The 15888-nt window shown below is 60.0% G+C and overlaps 6 protein-coding genes across 10 annotated transcripts; all 6 read right to left on the bottom strand.

Annotated features, from left to right (window-relative positions):
- Positions 1–334: 334 nt before the first annotated feature.
- ABB37_05383 (putative mitochondrial ATPase beta subunit) lies at positions 335–2056 on the bottom strand (the record flags this gene model as incomplete). 3 transcript variants are annotated; one of them, XM_015803371.1, is made up of 1 exon in its annotated part: positions 335–2056. In XM_015803371.1, the coding sequence occupies exon 1, from the start codon at positions 1910–1912 to the stop codon at positions 335–337; it is 1578 nt and encodes a 525-aa protein (XP_015658013.1). In that variant the 5' UTR covers positions 1913–2056. The 3 variants fall into 3 exon arrangements, with proteins under 3 accessions (XP_015658013.1, XP_015658012.1, XP_015658011.1); XM_015803370.1 differs by having other exon boundaries at positions 335–1991; XM_015803369.1 differs by having other exon boundaries at positions 335–1987.
- A 1293-nt stretch (positions 2057–3349) lies between these two features.
- ABB37_05384 (putative mitochondrial ATPase beta subunit) lies at positions 3350–5105 on the bottom strand (the record flags this gene model as incomplete). Its single annotated transcript, XM_015803372.1, has 1 exon — positions 3350–5105. Exon 1 carries the CDS (start codon positions 4925–4927, stop codon positions 3350–3352), a length of 1578 nt encoding a protein of 525 aa, XP_015658014.1. The 5' UTR covers positions 4928–5105.
- Positions 5106–5739: 634 nt separating this feature from the next.
- Positions 5740–6197, bottom strand: ABB37_05385 (Ribosomal protein S25; the record flags this gene model as incomplete). The annotated part of the gene is made up of 1 exon (XM_015803373.1): positions 5740–6197. The coding sequence occupies exon 1, from the start codon at positions 6118–6120 to the stop codon at positions 5740–5742; it is 381 nt and encodes a 126-aa protein (XP_015658015.1). The 5' UTR covers positions 6121–6197.
- A 449-nt stretch (positions 6198–6646) lies between these two features.
- On the bottom strand, positions 6647–9209 carry ABB37_05386 (modification methylase-like protein; the record flags this gene model as incomplete). 2 transcript variants are annotated; one of them, XM_015803375.1, is made up of 1 exon in its annotated part: positions 6647–9209. In XM_015803375.1, exon 1 carries the CDS (start codon positions 9113–9115, stop codon positions 6647–6649), a length of 2469 nt encoding a protein of 822 aa, XP_015658017.1. In that variant the 5' UTR covers positions 9116–9209. The 2 variants fall into 2 exon arrangements, with proteins under 2 accessions (XP_015658017.1, XP_015658016.1); XM_015803374.1 differs by having other exon boundaries at positions 6647–9124.
- Positions 9210–9895: 686 nt separating this feature from the next.
- On the bottom strand, positions 9896–13189 carry ABB37_05387 (hypothetical protein; the record flags this gene model as incomplete). 2 transcript variants are annotated; one of them, XM_015803377.1, is made up of 1 exon in its annotated part: positions 9896–13189. In XM_015803377.1, the coding sequence occupies exon 1, from the start codon at positions 13133–13135 to the stop codon at positions 9896–9898; it is 3240 nt and encodes a 1079-aa protein (XP_015658019.1). In that variant the 5' UTR covers positions 13136–13189. The 2 variants fall into 2 exon arrangements, with proteins under 2 accessions (XP_015658019.1, XP_015658018.1); XM_015803376.1 differs by having other exon boundaries at positions 9896–13178.
- A 368-nt stretch (positions 13190–13557) lies between these two features.
- ABB37_05388 (hypothetical protein) lies at positions 13558–15826 on the bottom strand (the record flags this gene model as incomplete). The annotated part of the gene is made up of 1 exon (XM_015803378.1): positions 13558–15826. Exon 1 carries the CDS (start codon positions 15595–15597, stop codon positions 13558–13560), a length of 2040 nt encoding a protein of 679 aa, XP_015658020.1. The 5' UTR covers positions 15598–15826.
- Between the last annotated feature and the right edge of the window lie 62 nt (positions 15827–15888).

A 15888-nucleotide genomic window follows, 5' to 3' on the forward strand; every position in this document is an offset into this window, starting at 1 on the left:
TTTTCGGCTTGGTGGTGCTGTGGCTGACGTTGTCGCTCTGCTGCATACGAGGAGACATACTACGAGAGAACAAGAAAGAAGAACATAAAACCAAAACCGGTTCTCTCTTTCCGCTCTGTGCTTTCTTGTTTATTCCTATACTTTAAAAAAAGCCACACCAGTCAAAGGCTGCTCACGCCCGTCACGAGACGCTTCGAGAACAACAGAAGGGATAAGATTGGATAGTAGCACCAATGCCTCGCAGCACTGGCACAGCAAAGCTACGTTACCCGAACCGCTGGCTGACGTGCTAGTCCCTTCCTTCACGTAATCCATCGGCACAAGCGAGCGGAGTTTACTTGGACTCCGCGGCGGTCGCGGCCTGGCGGGCACGGCGGTGCTTCTCCATCGCCGCAGCCTCCTCGGCCATCGCCTTCGCCTTCTCCAGCACGGACTTGATGCCGCCCACCATGTAGAACGCCATCTCGGGGATCTGATCGTACGAGCCCATCAGCAGACCGGAGAACGACTCCACCGTGTCCTCCAGCTGCACGTAGTGGCCTATCATGCCGGTGAACACCTCGGCCACCTGGAACGGCTGCGACAGGAAGCGTGTCACCTTGCGCGCGCGGTCCACCACAAGCTTGTCCTCCTCGCTCAGCTCGTCGATACCCAGCACCGCAATGATATCCTGCAGCTCCTTGTACTTGGTCAGCATCTGCACGATGTCCTGCGCGACGTTGTAGTGGTCCACATCGATCACGTCGGGGTCCATGATGCGCGACGCGCACTCCAGCGGGTTCACGGCGGGGTAGATGCCGGACTCCGCCACCGCACGGTCAAGCACCGTCGTCGCATCCAGGTGCGAGAAGGTCGTCGCAGGCGCCGGATCGGTGATATCATCGGCCGGCACGTACACAGCCTGCACAGACGTAATCGAGCCCTTCGTCGTCGACGTAATGCGCTCCTGCAGCATGCCGAGATCCTCCGCCAGCGTCGGCTGGTAGCCCACGGCGGCGGGAATGCGGCCCAGCAGGGCGGACACCTCCGAGTTGGCCTGCGTGAAGCGGAAAATGTTGTCGATGAACAGCAGCACGTTCTGGCCCTCCACGTCGCGGAAGTACTCCGCCATCGTCAGCGCAGACTGCGCCACACGCGCGCGCGCACCCGGCGGCTCGTTCATCTGGCCGTACACAAGCACGCACTTCGAGTCGCCCTTCAGGTCAATCACCTTCGACTGCATCATCTCCAGGTACAGGTCCGTGCCCTCGCGGGTGCGCTCGCCGACGCCGGCGAACACGGAAAAGCCACCGTGGCCCTTGGCCACGTTGTTGATCAGCTCCATGATGATCACCGTCTTGCCTACACCGGCACCGCCGAACAGGCCGATCTTGCCGCCCTTGCAGTACGGCAGAATCAGGTCAATCACCTTGATGCCCGTCGTCAGAATCGCGTCCTCCGCGGCCTGGTCCGACAGCTTCGGCGCCTCGGCGTGGATCGGCATGCGCATCTTCTCGCCAACCACGCCGCGCTGATCGATGGCGTCGCCCAGCACGTTGAAGATGCGGCCAAGCGTCTCGCGGCCAACCGGCACGGAGATGTTGCCGCCGGTCGACACAACCTTCGACTTCAGCTTCAGCAGATCCGTCGTCTGCATGGCGATGCAGCGGCCCGTGTTCGCGTCCAAGTGCTGCACGATCTCCAGCGTCAGCGGCTCCTCGCGGCCCAGCTGCTCCGTCACGTCCAGCGCCGTCAGCACCGGCGGCACGCCCTCCGCGAAGTGCACATCGACCACGGCGCCGATCACCTGCGACACGTAGCCCACGCGACCCTTGTGCTCCGCGGGCTTCGCGGCGGTGGCGGCGGCGGCAGTCGAGGCAGCGCGCACGCCAACCGCGCGGCGCACCATCGCAGACTGCACACGAGCGAGCATCGTTCGAGTAATATGGCGAAGAGGTAGTACACGGTAGAAGAGAAGAACGGAAAACGAGGAGGCAATTACGATCCCTTACTTCGAATGAGTGAAACACAAGAAGAAGGGAGAGAGAGGGGGTTAACGAAGGAGACGAAGTGAAACTGTGTTGAAGAGAAAAAAAAAGGAATGTGAGAAACGCACAAACAGGAAGAGAGGCATTGGTGTCACGGAGGCACAACTTTGTTTCTTTCTTTCCTCTCAAAACCGTGTTTTGCCTGCGCAAAGCAGAGTTCGTCATTCTTCTGTTTCCTTCTCACGCTGCCGTCTTAGTAGGGGAAACAGAAAACAAAGAATGAGACGTCATCAAGCTGGCCAGTTGGGTAACGCAGCCGTGCATCGCTCAACGTCGCCCAGAAGCACAGAAATCAGAGTCGTTCACAGCAACTGCCAAAAGACGTCAGCGGCGCCACACCGCTCCACCCTTTGAGCAGCGAGGAAGCAGGGCTGCGTGTGTTTTCCTTACTTGCTCTCTATCCTTCGAATTTATCAGTCCATACGTTGCGCGTTGGCGGCACACAACACACCAAGCGCTTACTAAAACACAGAGGAAAAGAAGAAATAGGAAAAGCCAATGCATCACGGGAACACTATAGAACACGAACGAAACAGCGGAAGGTGAACCCAAACAAAACAAAAACTTCCAGCACGAAAGTGGAGGTGAGGTGAGAGCCGGTTGGTTCTGCTCGTCGTTCAGTGCTGCCGTTGGCCATCCCCTACTACAAGAAAAAGAAAGAAGAAAGAAGAGAAAACCAGTGTCAAAAAAAAAATGGAGCCGTCCACTCCGCAGACAGAAGCAACGACCGCCTTTGGAGAATGTGCCAGCATACGAAACCCTCTTCGTGCTACTCCGCGCACTGTCGAAGCCGCTCCGTTTTCAACACGGAGGCTGCGAGCAGAGAAGAAGAGAGCGGAACAGAACAGGCAGAGTTCTCGTCTTTTCATTTTCTTTAGAAACGAAAAGGGTAAGAAGAAGAAAAAGGCAGTCGTGCCGTAACACGAAAGCGGCAAGTCACATGGGCGATTGCGATGCGACGCATCATTTACGGCCAAATAGGAGAAAACAAAAAACAAAGAATGGGTACTACACCTCACATTCTCTTTCCGTTTTCGTTTTTCCCCTCTCCTCATGAGACGCTGCGGTTGCGTGCGTGCATTCGGGGAGGCGCGCATACGCCTGTCAAGCCTTGTGCTACGTGCGTGAAGAAGTGCCATCTCCAATGACAAAACAACAACGTGGACCTCTCGATAAGTAACAACAAATCAGCGCCGAATCCCCTCATCAGGCCGTCTTCACAGCTCGTAGATACCTGCGTTATCGTGGGACACGTGTGTGTGTGTGTGTGTGTGTGTGCGTGCGTGTGCATCCCGTAATCCATCGACACAAGCGAGCGGAGTTTACTTGGACTCCGCGGCGGTCGCGGCCTGGCGGGCACGGCGGTGCTTCTCCATCGCCGCAGCCTCCTCGGCCATCGCCTTCGCCTTCTCCAGCACGGACTTGATGCCGCCCACCATGTAGAACGCCATCTCGGGGATCTGATCGTACGAGCCCATCAGCAGACCGGAGAACGACTCCACCGTGTCCTCCAGCTGCACGTAGTGGCCTATCATGCCGGTGAACACCTCGGCCACCTGGAACGGCTGCGACAGGAAGCGTGTCACCTTGCGCGCGCGGTCCACCACAAGCTTGTCCTCCTCGCTCAGCTCGTCGATACCCAGCACCGCAATGATATCCTGCAGCTCCTTGTACTTGGTCAGCATCTGCACGATGTCCTGCGCGACGTTGTAGTGGTCCACATCGATCACGTCGGGGTCCATGATGCGCGACGCGCACTCCAGCGGGTTCACGGCGGGGTAGATGCCGGACTCCGCCACCGCACGGTCAAGCACCGTCGTCGCATCCAGGTGCGAGAAGGTCGTCGCAGGCGCCGGATCGGTGATATCATCGGCCGGCACGTACACAGCCTGCACAGACGTAATCGAGCCCTTCGTCGTCGACGTAATGCGCTCCTGCAGCATGCCGAGATCCTCCGCCAGCGTCGGCTGGTAGCCCACGGCGGCGGGAATGCGGCCCAGCAGGGCGGACACCTCCGAGTTGGCCTGCGTGAAGCGGAAAATGTTGTCGATGAACAGCAGCACGTTCTGGCCCTCCACGTCGCGGAAGTACTCCGCCATCGTCAGCGCAGACTGCGCCACACGCGCGCGCGCACCCGGCGGCTCGTTCATCTGGCCGTACACAAGCACGCACTTCGAGTCGCCCTTCAGGTCAATCACCTTCGACTGCATCATCTCCAGGTACAGGTCCGTGCCCTCGCGGGTGCGCTCGCCGACGCCGGCGAACACGGAAAAGCCACCGTGGCCCTTGGCCACGTTGTTGATCAGCTCCATGATGATCACCGTCTTGCCTACACCGGCACCGCCGAACAGGCCGATCTTGCCGCCCTTGCAGTACGGCAGAATCAGGTCAATCACCTTGATGCCCGTCGTCAGAATCGCGTCCTCCGCGGCCTGGTCCGACAGCTTCGGCGCCTCGGCGTGGATCGGCATGCGCATCTTCTCGCCAACCACGCCGCGCTGATCGATGGCGTCGCCCAGCACGTTGAAGATGCGGCCAAGCGTCTCGCGGCCAACCGGCACGGAGATGTTGCCGCCGGTCGACACAACCTTCGACTTCAGCTTCAGCAGATCCGTCGTCTGCATGGCGATGCAGCGGCCCGTGTTCGCGTCCAAGTGCTGCACGATCTCCAGCGTCAGCGGCTCCTCGCGGCCCAGCTGCTCCGTCACGTCCAGCGCCGTCAGCACCGGCGGCACGCCCTCCGCGAAGTGCACATCGACCACGGCGCCGATCACCTGCGACACGTAGCCCACGCGACCCTTGTGCTCCGCGGGCTTCGCGGCGGTGGCGGCGGCGGCAGTCGAGGCAGCGCGCACGCCAACCGCGCGGCGCACCATCGCAGACTGCACACGAGCGAGCATCGTTCGAGTAATATGGCGAAGAGGCTGAGGGGGGGGGGGCGTGTTGTTTAGTCTTCTTTTATCAGAGAACGTTTGAATGGAAGGAGAAGCTTTCCGTTAGGGGTGGAGTGGTGTTCTTCGAGTACAAAAGAAACCTACCTACTACTATTACTACTACTTGTAATGGGAACTCGTGAGCTGTGAAAGTGGCAGTTGGCCAGAAACGAAAAAAGTAAAAAGAGGAAAAGAGGAAAAGCACAGAGAAGAGAGGAAGTGGTGTTGCGGAACCGGAGGAAGCTGTGTTTTTTAAAGAAGCCATCACCAAACGGCTACGTGCATCAGAGAAACTAAGCAAAAAAAAAACGATTTTCCCTGGCATCGGTGAATGATGAAGTAGAAACTAAAGCGAACGACTGCGCTCACTCCGGTGTCTCCGGAAAGTCAAACAGCCCTACGTGCACATGTGCGGTGAGCGCAGGAAAGACCGTTCGCAGAGACGCGTGTTCGACTGAAGCGGCCCTTCAAGCTACCCACACACACCCCAAAAAAAGGTTGAAGCGAAAGCACAAGAAAGGAGACGGCGCAGGCGGCCGTCCTTTCCCCGCTTTTCCGCCCCGGCAAAGCCCCTGGGCAGCGCCGCTTCACCTCGAGGGCTGCCGAGACGTTCGTAATATCTTATGATTGGAGAAGTGACTAAATGACGAAAAACAATAAAAAAAAAGGAAGAGTCGGAAAACTTCAAGTGAGTCTCTTCCCCCACACACACACACATTCACACAGGTATCTAGGAGAGCTATGGCTTTTCGACTGGAACAAACAGAACCGCGTACTCCTTACTCGGCAGCAGGGGCCGGGGTAGCGGCGGCAGCACCAGCGGCAGCATCAGCCGGGGCGGCCTGCACGATGCGCGTGTACACGCGGGTCTTGTTCGAGCACGACACCAGGCGGATCTGCTTCTCGCGGCACAGCTGTTTGAGGCCAGCGGCGGCGATGGAGACGGCGATCTTCAGACGGTCGGAGATGATGGAGGGGGTGATGAGCTTGTACTTGGGCACCTCGGTGCGGAGCTTGTCGTAGGTCTCCTTGTCGAACATCACGGCGTTCTGCAGGGCCTCGCGGGACTGACCCTTGCTCCACTTCTTGGTCGTCTTCTTGGATCCCTTGTTGGCGGCCTCCATCTTGGCCTTCTTCGTCTGTCCCATCTTCGGCGGCATGGTTGATGCGGTGAGGGGAAAGCTGGGGGGACGGAGGTACTACTGTGGGATGAGAAATGAGAAACGAGAAGTTTCACTGCACAGAAGTTGGGCGGACGAGGAAGGTGTTGAACGGCGACGGTGAAGTTCACGGGTGCGATGATCAAAGAGTTGTTGGTATGTGTGGGCGTGTTTCACGGAAGGGGGAAGGGATTGGACAGGAGGAAGGAAGTTGCCGTCAGACACAGCAGGTAGACACGTTGGGAGCAACATCAAAGGAAAAGAAAAAGCCCGAACGGGAGTGCGTCCGCGCTTCCTGGATGACGGGGAGTGACATGAATGAACTTTGCATAACACTTCTGCTCCTATGAAAACGAAAAAGAAAAGAGCAAGAGAAGCAAAGCCGTCGAAAGCAGCGTGGGGTTCCTTTTGGTACTGCGTTGTGGCTGCTCCACACGGCGTATATATATTTTCCGTTTTCGTTCTCGCTGTTGAGCAGCGGAGGAGTGTGGGTAAATTGGTCTGATTTTGTATTCCCTTTCATGCGTTATCGCTTTGAAACGGAAGCGTCGGGGAGCTTGCTGGGGTGTTTGTGGCGCTGTTTGCGGCGGCTCTGCAAGTACGCGGCGATGGCGCCGCCAAGGCACTCCACCACACGCGGGTTTACGGCGTTCCCGACGAGCTTGTACACCGCCCCACTCGGCACCTGACGCAGCACGGGAGGGGGGATTGCATCTTCATCTCTGGGTGATGAGGACGCGGGGAGCCCTTCAACGTGGGGAAGGCGAAAGGCATCGTCGATGCCCTGAAGCCGGGCACACTCCCGAAGTGCGAAGAAGCGCAGCGGAGGTGGCGCGTCTGCCTCGCTGCGATCGTCTGTCGTCCGCAGTGCATCCTTTACGGACTGCAGCGTCAGCGTGGGTGCGTAAGGCACGAATTCCGAATAGAGCTGATAGCTGGTCCGGTAGCTACCGAGAAGCGTACGAGCCTTCCCGCCTAGGTCGCACAGGCGCCACAGCGGGTTTTGGCGGAAGGTGCGACTGCGACGCACCGCCTCCCACTGGGCGGGGCTAAGCTGCAGCGGGTCCGTCAGAAGACGCGCAGGTTGGTGCTCGCACCCGGAGGTGCGCTGACGAGGCATAGGGATGCCCTTCACCGACGGCGCCACCAGCAGGTCCGACACACAGGTGTACGGCGCAGTCTTCGCCACGTGTTGAACGCGGTGAAGAGCATCCGTCACGACCGCCGCCGCCACCGCCGCCGCCTCCTCGCCCGCTTGTGGATATTCGAAGTCAGTCGTCTCGTCCTCCTTTTCAACTCGCTGAGTTGTTCGAAACCCGAAGAAGTACACCCGGCGGCGCGTCTGCGGTGTGAGGGCACCGCCGTCCACCACCACGTGGTGTACCTCGTACTCCACAGCTTCTTCTTCTCCTGTACGGTCCGGCGTTTGCAGATCCGTGCGGTTGTCGCTGCTGCTGCTGTTCTTGGAGTCGCTCCTGTCCGGCGTCGTGGGAGGCGACGATACCGCGGAGATTGGCCGGCGAAGTCGACAGAGGATCTCCTCCAACTGTCTCCCCGCCTCCACCTCCGTCAAGTGTTCCACGTTTTCGAGCAAGAAGGCAGCTGGCCTCGTTGCCGCCAGGACACGCACCACCTCATAAAAGAGCCACCCTTTGTCCGCATGCAGCCCCGCTGCGGCGCCGGCTTTGGCGAAGCTCTGGCACGGGAACCCGCCCGTCAGCACATCGTGATGCGGGAAGAAGAAGGTAGGAATTTCGGTGATGTCCCCGACGAGAAGAGCTGGCAACGGAGGCGTAAAAGAAGAGAAAGAGGAAGGTGAGGTACTCCCTCCTGCGTTCGGCAGCTGCAGCCTTGTCGGGCAGTCGTGCCAGCAGGAGTGGTTCAACGCATACACCACCTGCGCAGGCGGGGCAAACTCAACCGCGAAGGTGGCACGACCACCGACCCGCTCCAGCGCCGTACGAAACATACCGATGCCACCAAACAACTCCGAAAAGGTGAAGGGGAAAGTCGCGGTGTCGGCCAAGTCGGGTGCTGTTCGAAGCCCGTGCTGATCTCGCCGTTCCACTTGCTGGAGTATCGAAGGTGCATCGGGGGCTGCGCTTTTCGCAGGTTCGTCTGCACCCTTCACAACGTTGAGCTCCGTGTACTCGCTGCGAACGCGGCACCGTTGCAGTGAAGCAGACTGCCGCAATGCAGCTAGGGCGGAGGGCAACCCCTTCAAATCAGGGCAGCACACTCTATGAAAGCGGCGTACACCACGCAGAAAGGCGACGGGTGGTGGTGGCGGGGGCAGGGGCGGCTGGACAGGTGGCTTCTCGGGTGCCAATGCACCGTCGAAAGCACCAGCAGCAGCAGCTGAAGGGCAAGGTCGGAGATAAGAGAGCAGCTCTGCATCCGACAGCTCCCCTGTGACGTGAACGGCCATGTAGGAAGGCCAATGCGCTGACGTGGTGCCGGTGCGTTGCGCACGGGGTATCCGCAAGAGGTCGTGGAGACGCTGGCCCCCTTCAGAACCATGTAGGGTAACAAGCGAGCAGACCTCGTAGGTCGATGCGAGAGGAGATAACTCCTCTGCCTTTACCTTGAACGCCGCTGCCTCGTCTGTCGTTGTCTCATGCAATCGAACGTGTGAGGTTAAGAGGCCCCTTGCCTTTTCCCCCTGCAGAGGCTTTCCCTTCTCTCCGCCTTCATCCTTGTACACATGCACGACCGCAACACCTTCAGACGAAATCGCGCGCGTAGTGGCGAGTTCTGTAGCACGGCAAGTGTTCGTCGGCGCGCTATTGGTGCAGTGCGTAGAAACAGCAGCCTCAGCAAAGTGCACCGCGTCAAAGACGGTTACATTATGGCCTGCTTTGAGTTTACGAGTGGCCCGCAAAGACGACACGTACCGGTCCAGATGCTGCGTGGATGACACGAGGAACACCCCAGCTGGGTAAGAGACCGGGTAGGAGGTCTGGATGGCACGAGCGCCGTTCGCGGTATCGCTCATTACCTCAGCTACGAAACAATGACACGAGTGCGAATGAGCGTGGCAGCGTCCAGTCGACGGAGGGAGGGAGCAGAAGGCACGCACACGCGCGCGCTCAGAAAGAAACACATTGAAAGCAAAAGGGAAAAAGAACGAAGGATGCCAAGACAGTAGCGCAAAAACAAGGGGGGACAAGCCGAAAGCCCAGCACATCACCTCATCGGATCTGCCATTCCGAGTTTTGCCAAGGTACCTTCTAAACCAGCAAATTAGAAGAGCCCCCGCAGATCGCAGTCATTCGCGTATGCGAACGTTTCACGGTGAAAAGGAAAACAACATCGACCTTCATCGAGAACTCCACCACAAGACACAATCGGTTGCTGGGGCCACCACGTACCGCGCATGCGTACCACCTATGATGGCCGAGTACGCGGCAGCACCGAGTCGCGGCGTTTAATCCCGTCGTGCCATTTGCTGAGCCGTTTGGCTTTCCATTCATTTACTTTTTGGATCTCTTTGCTCTTTTTGACTTCGCCTTCCACTCACGCTACACAGCACACTCCGGCGCATTACTTGAAGTTAACCAGAATTAAAAAAAAAACAATAAAAATTACTTAAGCGTCATCGAAACGCGTTATTCGTTGAGAGAGAAAGAGACAGACACTACTGCCCAAACAAACGTCAACGCCGCAGCACGGGACGGAACAGTACCAGCAAACACCAGCAAGAACGAGCGAGTAAATCAACGGCAAAAAGGAAAAAGAAAAATTCGCTGCACATCCACAAAAACAGAGCAAGCCATTAGTTGCCAAACCGGCGAACCTTCCATGTCAGGGGCAACGACTCCAACGTTTTTTCCAGGTTGCGCTCCAGCACCAGCACCTCCGTCCCTCCCCGTACAACAAAGGCGGCCTCGACGTTCATGCGACGCAACATGTGCCACGTGTCCCCCGTCGCCACCAACAGTCCTCGGCTAAAGTAGCCGAGGTACGTGTACGCGCTCGCGGACGACGCCGGAAGGCGTGCAATCCACTTTACATCGTGCGGCAGCGTCGCCGGCAGCGGCACTGCCCCCGCCGCGGAGGAGTGCAGCGTCGCGCCGACGATGTATCGCTCCTGCGTTGCGGAGAGACCGACGAGAGCCGACGGAGTCAGCGCAACGGCAGTCGTAACCGTACTTGATTCAGATGCCGCTGCAGCCTCCGTGTCAGCCGCCTCTCCTTTCGCCTTCTTCACGGGTCGGTCGCCGTCGCCATCGCTGCTCTGCCTCTGCTTTGCCAGCACCGGCACTTCCTGCACCAGCTCGTACACGTCATCCAAATCCGCCACGAGCTTTTCCGCCTCCGGCGTGCCATCGGCCAGGAGTGGAAGGCGGCAGCTTCCACGGTGGCCGTAGATCACCAGCTCACGTGTCGCAACCTCGCCAGAAGAATTCTGCGCCTTGCCGGGTTTCACAGATATGTGTCGGCTGAAGACCCGGTACGGCCGCAGCGAGTCGGCAGGCAGACCCTTGCCCTTCACCAGCACCGCCGTGTTCACCACGGGGTAGCCCTCGGCGAGGGTGACGCTCGTGATGCAGTCATCATACAAAATGTACAGCACCTGCGGCGCGGCTGCCGTGGCAGACGTCGACGCATCCGCCGCCGCAACTTCCTCGTCATCCTGGTCCTTGACCTCGGAACTGTTCCTCGGCGCAGGTCCGCCCCAGCACACGTCCACCACACCCGTGCGCGCTGGCAGCTCCAGCACCTCCTCTATCCGAACTATCGCCATGGCCGCTTGCGCGCGCCACCCCACCTTCAGCAATCCCAAACGCTCCTCCGTGCTGAAGAGGATGTACCGAAGCTGCTCGTCGCACCACAAGCCCGACAGGTGGAAGCGACCTTCGAGGCGGTGGCCAAAAAGCGGTACCCAGTGGCGGTCCGCCTCGTCCATACAGAACGCCTCCACCGTGTCGAAGCGGGACTGCAGCAGCACACCGCGACCCGCCGCGTAGGCGAACTGCTGCGTCGTCACCACCACGTACATCGCCGGGGTGTGAAACAGTTGCGCCGTCGGCGCGTACAGCACGGTGCCATCGCGGGACGCGGAGAGGATTAACTGGCGGCCCGGCATCAAAGCGAGCTGGCTGGCCTCGTGGTAGTGCGTGCGCCGCTTCACCTCTGCCGGGTGCCAGTCGCCCTCGCCGCTGCAGCGGTAGCTACGCAGGCTCTCGTGCCAGCCAGAGGCGAAGACCACCGCGTCGTTCTGCACGACCAGCGTCGTCACGGGCCCTTTGTGCTGCGAGAAGGTCTGAAAGACGTGTCCGTGAGCCGCGTCGAGCAGCACCACATCCCCCATCGAAGTCCCCACCACCACGCAGGGCCGCCGCGTGCCGCCGACCACCGCGCAGCTCAGCGCGACGCCCTTCGCCAGTCTCGTCGTCCAGAGGGACTCGTGCTCTGCCAGCCCACGACTGCGCGCCGCCGGTGTGTCATCATCCGCATCGTCGTCGTTGACGTCGTTTGCGGCGGGCAGACGCCAAGCGTGCACGTTGCCGACATCATCAGTGCCCACCGCCATGCTCAGCGAGGCCGACGTCGCCACGGTGAGAGCGCGATCGGCACCGCTGATGCCCGGCACGACGCGCACCAGATCCAACTGCGGCGCCGCCCCGTCCCGCTTGCACGTGAGGCGCAGTTGCTGCCAGCTGCTATCTGCCATCGCCGCGTAGATACACGCGGGGCTGGCCGCCGTCATCTGCCAAATAGCGCCTCCACTTCGCTGATGCAGCGCCAGCGGAACGAGCAGCTCCGCGTCGTAGATCACCACCTGGCCCGACATCATAGACGCAAGGAGGACGTACCGCGTCGACGCTGCCGGCGCCGTGGTAGCCGCGGTTGTTGTCGATGAGGACGTCGTCGAGGCGGAGGTTGGTGCGGGCACGGCCACGTAGGCCAAACTTGTGATGGTGCGCCGCGTCTGGCCACCGGTGTGGCGGCGCTGTACGAACTGCGGGATGTTCTGAAAGAAAGAGACGTCGTACAGCACCAACGACCCGTTCTCGCGCGCCACCACGACGTGCTGCTCGGATGGGTGGATGGCGAGACAGCGGATGCCGCTCACATCCGGTGCGATCACCTTCGACTCCCGAATGACGCTCTGGACGGAGTGCGACAACGGAGAGGAGAGGGGTGACGCATTCTCCGAATGACGACTACGATATCGGCGGACGCTGCGGCTCAGCGGCTTGTGCTTCTTTGTCGTCTGCTCGCTGCCTCCGCTGCCCTCCAAGCTGCCCTTGACATTGTCGTTCTTCTTGGGTGGCTTTGAGGTGGTGGTGGTGTTCGCGGTGGTGGCAGCTGTAGCTGCCGGGTCACCCGATGATGTCGTCATCAACCTTTTCTTCGTCTCCGGTGACATTCTTCCCTGAGCTGAGGCGGTGCGATCCTTCCTCTTTCTTGACGGCGTTCTCTGCTGCTGCTGTTGCTTCTGCGATGAGGAGGATGCACGCTTCGCCGCAGGCACCGGTGTCGTCGGTGGGGGCGGCGGCGGCACCGGCGAAGCGGAGAGAGACAGCCCAGTAGACTTGCGGCTGTTGCGCTGGTGGTCGCGACCGTTGCTGCCCTCACGACGTGGTGTCCTCTCCGCTGCTGGAACTGGCGTGGTGGCGGGCGCCGGTGGGACGGACGGAGAAGCGGCATTGTCGCGATCGCGGCTGCGTTGCGGACGGAGGGCTGAAAGGTGGCCGTGACTGCCCTGGCGCTCGGGGGTTCGCAGCGGCTGCGGCTGCGGCTGCGGCTGCGACGCCGACGCGCGCTTCGGCGTGATGGCATGTTCGCCTCCGCTCTGACTGCGGCGGCCGTCCTGCTTGGCGGACGGCGAAGTGGACCCGTTCTGAGATGCGGGGTTGAGTAGGGAAGACGCCTCGCGTGCGGGGGGCGGAGAAGACGGCGGCGAGGGCGACGACGACGTGGGCTTGGTGGATGATGCCGACGGTGTTTTGTTGGTCATGGCAGGAGCCTTGGCGGCCGCAGCCGTGCGTTTCTTCTTGGGTGGCATAACAAGTCCTTTCTCCTTCTAGGTTTCTTTGTTTGCGAGTTGCTGCAGGTTCGCTTTGACGTGTATATATATATATATATATGTATGTGTGGGTGCGTTTGTGAGCTCGCAAAGCAATGTTTGTAAGAAGGATACAAGTGATTAAAAAATGAAGTTAGAGAAGGGAAAAAAAAGAGAGGAGAAAAGGGAAAATGAAGGGAGTCGTTCACCGCGCTCTTTACAGAGAAGAAACAACGAAGCCATGCGGAGCAGTGACGCCTTTTCGTATTCTAAATGTGATGACTCTCGCGAGGTGTTGAGTTCCAAAGTTGTCTTAAATGGCCATTTAGTTGATCGGCACGCTATCATGGTTGGGCCTTGTTTGTCTCTGTCTGTGTCTGTATGTGTGTGATCCATTCCCCCTCCCCCCCCATAGCTACCCTCTATTCTGTGGCATCGGCGCGCAGCTTCTCCAACACCTCACGGCTGAACAGCGGAATGTAAGGGTGACGCTGCGTATTCCACGTGACCTCCACCTGGCCAGGCCGCGGTGCATCTGCGGCTTCAGCAGCAGCAGACGAGGATGTCGACGGCGCCAAGGCGGAGTACATAGGACACTCCTCCAAGGCACGCTGGTAGGCGCTGCACGACAGCAGCACCACCGATGGCGCTGCAGGTGAAGAAGACGCCGCGACACCCGCAGGATCCGTCACAGGAGCGGACTGCAATGACGACGACGACGACATCGAGGTAGAAGGCGGAAGCGGCAGCACGGCCAGATGCACACACCACGCCGCACCCTCGCCACCCGTCGAGCTCGGGTGTTGCTGCAGGTGCCGGCGCAGCTCGTTCACCGCTGCGGCGATGCACCGCTGGAAGGCGCGAAGCTCCTTCGCCAAGGACGCCTCAGCGAGGCTGTCATTCCCCGAGTCGAGCACGGCGTAACGGGAGAGAAGTGCATCGACATCACCGCTATCATCAGCAGCATCACCATCAGCGTCGTCACCTCTTCCTTCGCGCTGCTGCGGTGATGTGGGCTCTGCGTTCGGACTGCGTCCAGCCTCGGCACCCTTCCTTCCTTCCTTCTCTTCTTCCCCTCTCGTGCGCGTCCGCGAAGACGTTGACGTCGCCAGCAGGGCAGCAGAAGTCATGAGGCGGAGCTGCCCGTAGCGCTGCACCACACCACGCACACGTCGACCACCCCGTTCCACAAACGCCGACACCTCGCAGCCAACGGTGGGCAGGTAAAGCCACGGCTGGAGGCAGATGTACAGCGGGGCCGCGGCGGCCTCCGACGGGGACGCAAGAGCAGCATTTGCGTGTGGATGAGAAGGGAGGAAATGCGACGCGGCAGCGTGCTTGTCGGATACGCGCCGACGCAGCGCATCCCGCACGCGGCGGCTGCCCCGCAGCCTCCGCATTACCTCCGGCGCCGTCCGGCAGCGGTGTAGTTGGTTCATGTGGTACCACAGCTTCTGTATGTAAAGATCACGCTCCAGTGGTGTTGGGGCGCCGTTGGCAGGGAGCGGGCAGTCGCGCTGCAGCGCACGCCGTCCCTCTTCGCTCTCCATTGCCCAATCTGATGGCGCACCTCCCGGGCAGCTCAGACGAGGAAAATACGAAACCCCCGCTGAAGAGGCAGAGGAGGCGGAGGCCATGGCTGCCTCCACGCGCTGCAGCACCGTCTGGTACATTGTTTCTTGATGGACGCTGCTACTGTGATTGCCGGTTGTAGAATCGGTCTGCGATCCGAAAATCGCCTCCATCTCCGCCTCTGTCACCGGCACGTAAATGCACCCTTTCAACTCTAGCGAGACGGGCGCCAAGGCTGCTCGGGCGTCCTTCACACAAGCCAGCAGTCGTTGCACTGTCTGCTGCTGCTCAGCAGACAAGTGCGCCGCCGCGTCTTCCTCGTCGATGCGGGGGCGCTTGCGCACAGTGCGCTGTACAGCGGACTTGTGCAACTTCAGGCAGGCGATGCCAAAGTGGCAGTCCTCGCCGGCAAGGGTGCGCGGGCACCACTTGGCCAACGCACGTCCGCGGTACACCAACTCCAGCCCTCGCGTGTCCGCCAGATCGACCTTGCGCACCTCCGTCCCCTCAACGTTCAGGTACGGGTTGTACACTGGCTCCGGCGGGCGAGGCTTCTCCCGCTCAAGGATGCGGAGTCGCAGCGGGCGAAACCTCTGCCCTGGCTGCTCCGGTGTGATGTCCGCCTTGCACGCCGCCAGCGCCTCCCCTTCGGACGCGTAGAGGGCCAAGGCGTACCCTTTGGTTTCAAGGTGCATCACGAGCATCACCCCGGTGGAGTACTCAACGAGAAGGCGGCGCAGCCTCTCATAGCGCAGGTCAAACTTCGAGGCCGTCAGCGCCTGCTTGGTGCTCCCATCCGCGCCGCCGCCGCCGCCTTCCTTTCCCTCGCTCTTGTAGATGGGCTGAAGGAGGAAGTCGGGGATGTCGCTAATGAAAACGAAGGAGCGCATCCTACAAAAGCAGAGCAGGAAGCAGGGAGGCAGTTTCTTTTTTTTTAATCCACAGGAAGGACGATCTCTCCTGCGCGCTCCTCAACAACGGTAAGGATGGAAAAAGGGCGGAACAGGGGAGAGAAATTCTTTTTTAAAAGGTAGTGGCACCTTGTTCGAGGTGCACGGTACGCTCGGCCCCCCGTTGTGTTCTACGTGTGAAACTGCGGCAGAGAGACGCGGAAGAAACTGACAAAAACAACGCAAAAGAAGACAGGAAAGGAGGGGGAGAGAGAGACGCGTGAGCGGAGA

Source organism: Leptomonas pyrrhocoris (assembly GCF_001293395.1).
Source record: "Leptomonas pyrrhocoris isolate H10 chromosome Unknown, whole genome shotgun sequence".
Lineage (NCBI taxonomy): Eukaryota > Euglenozoa > Kinetoplastea > Trypanosomatida > Trypanosomatidae > Leptomonas > Leptomonas pyrrhocoris.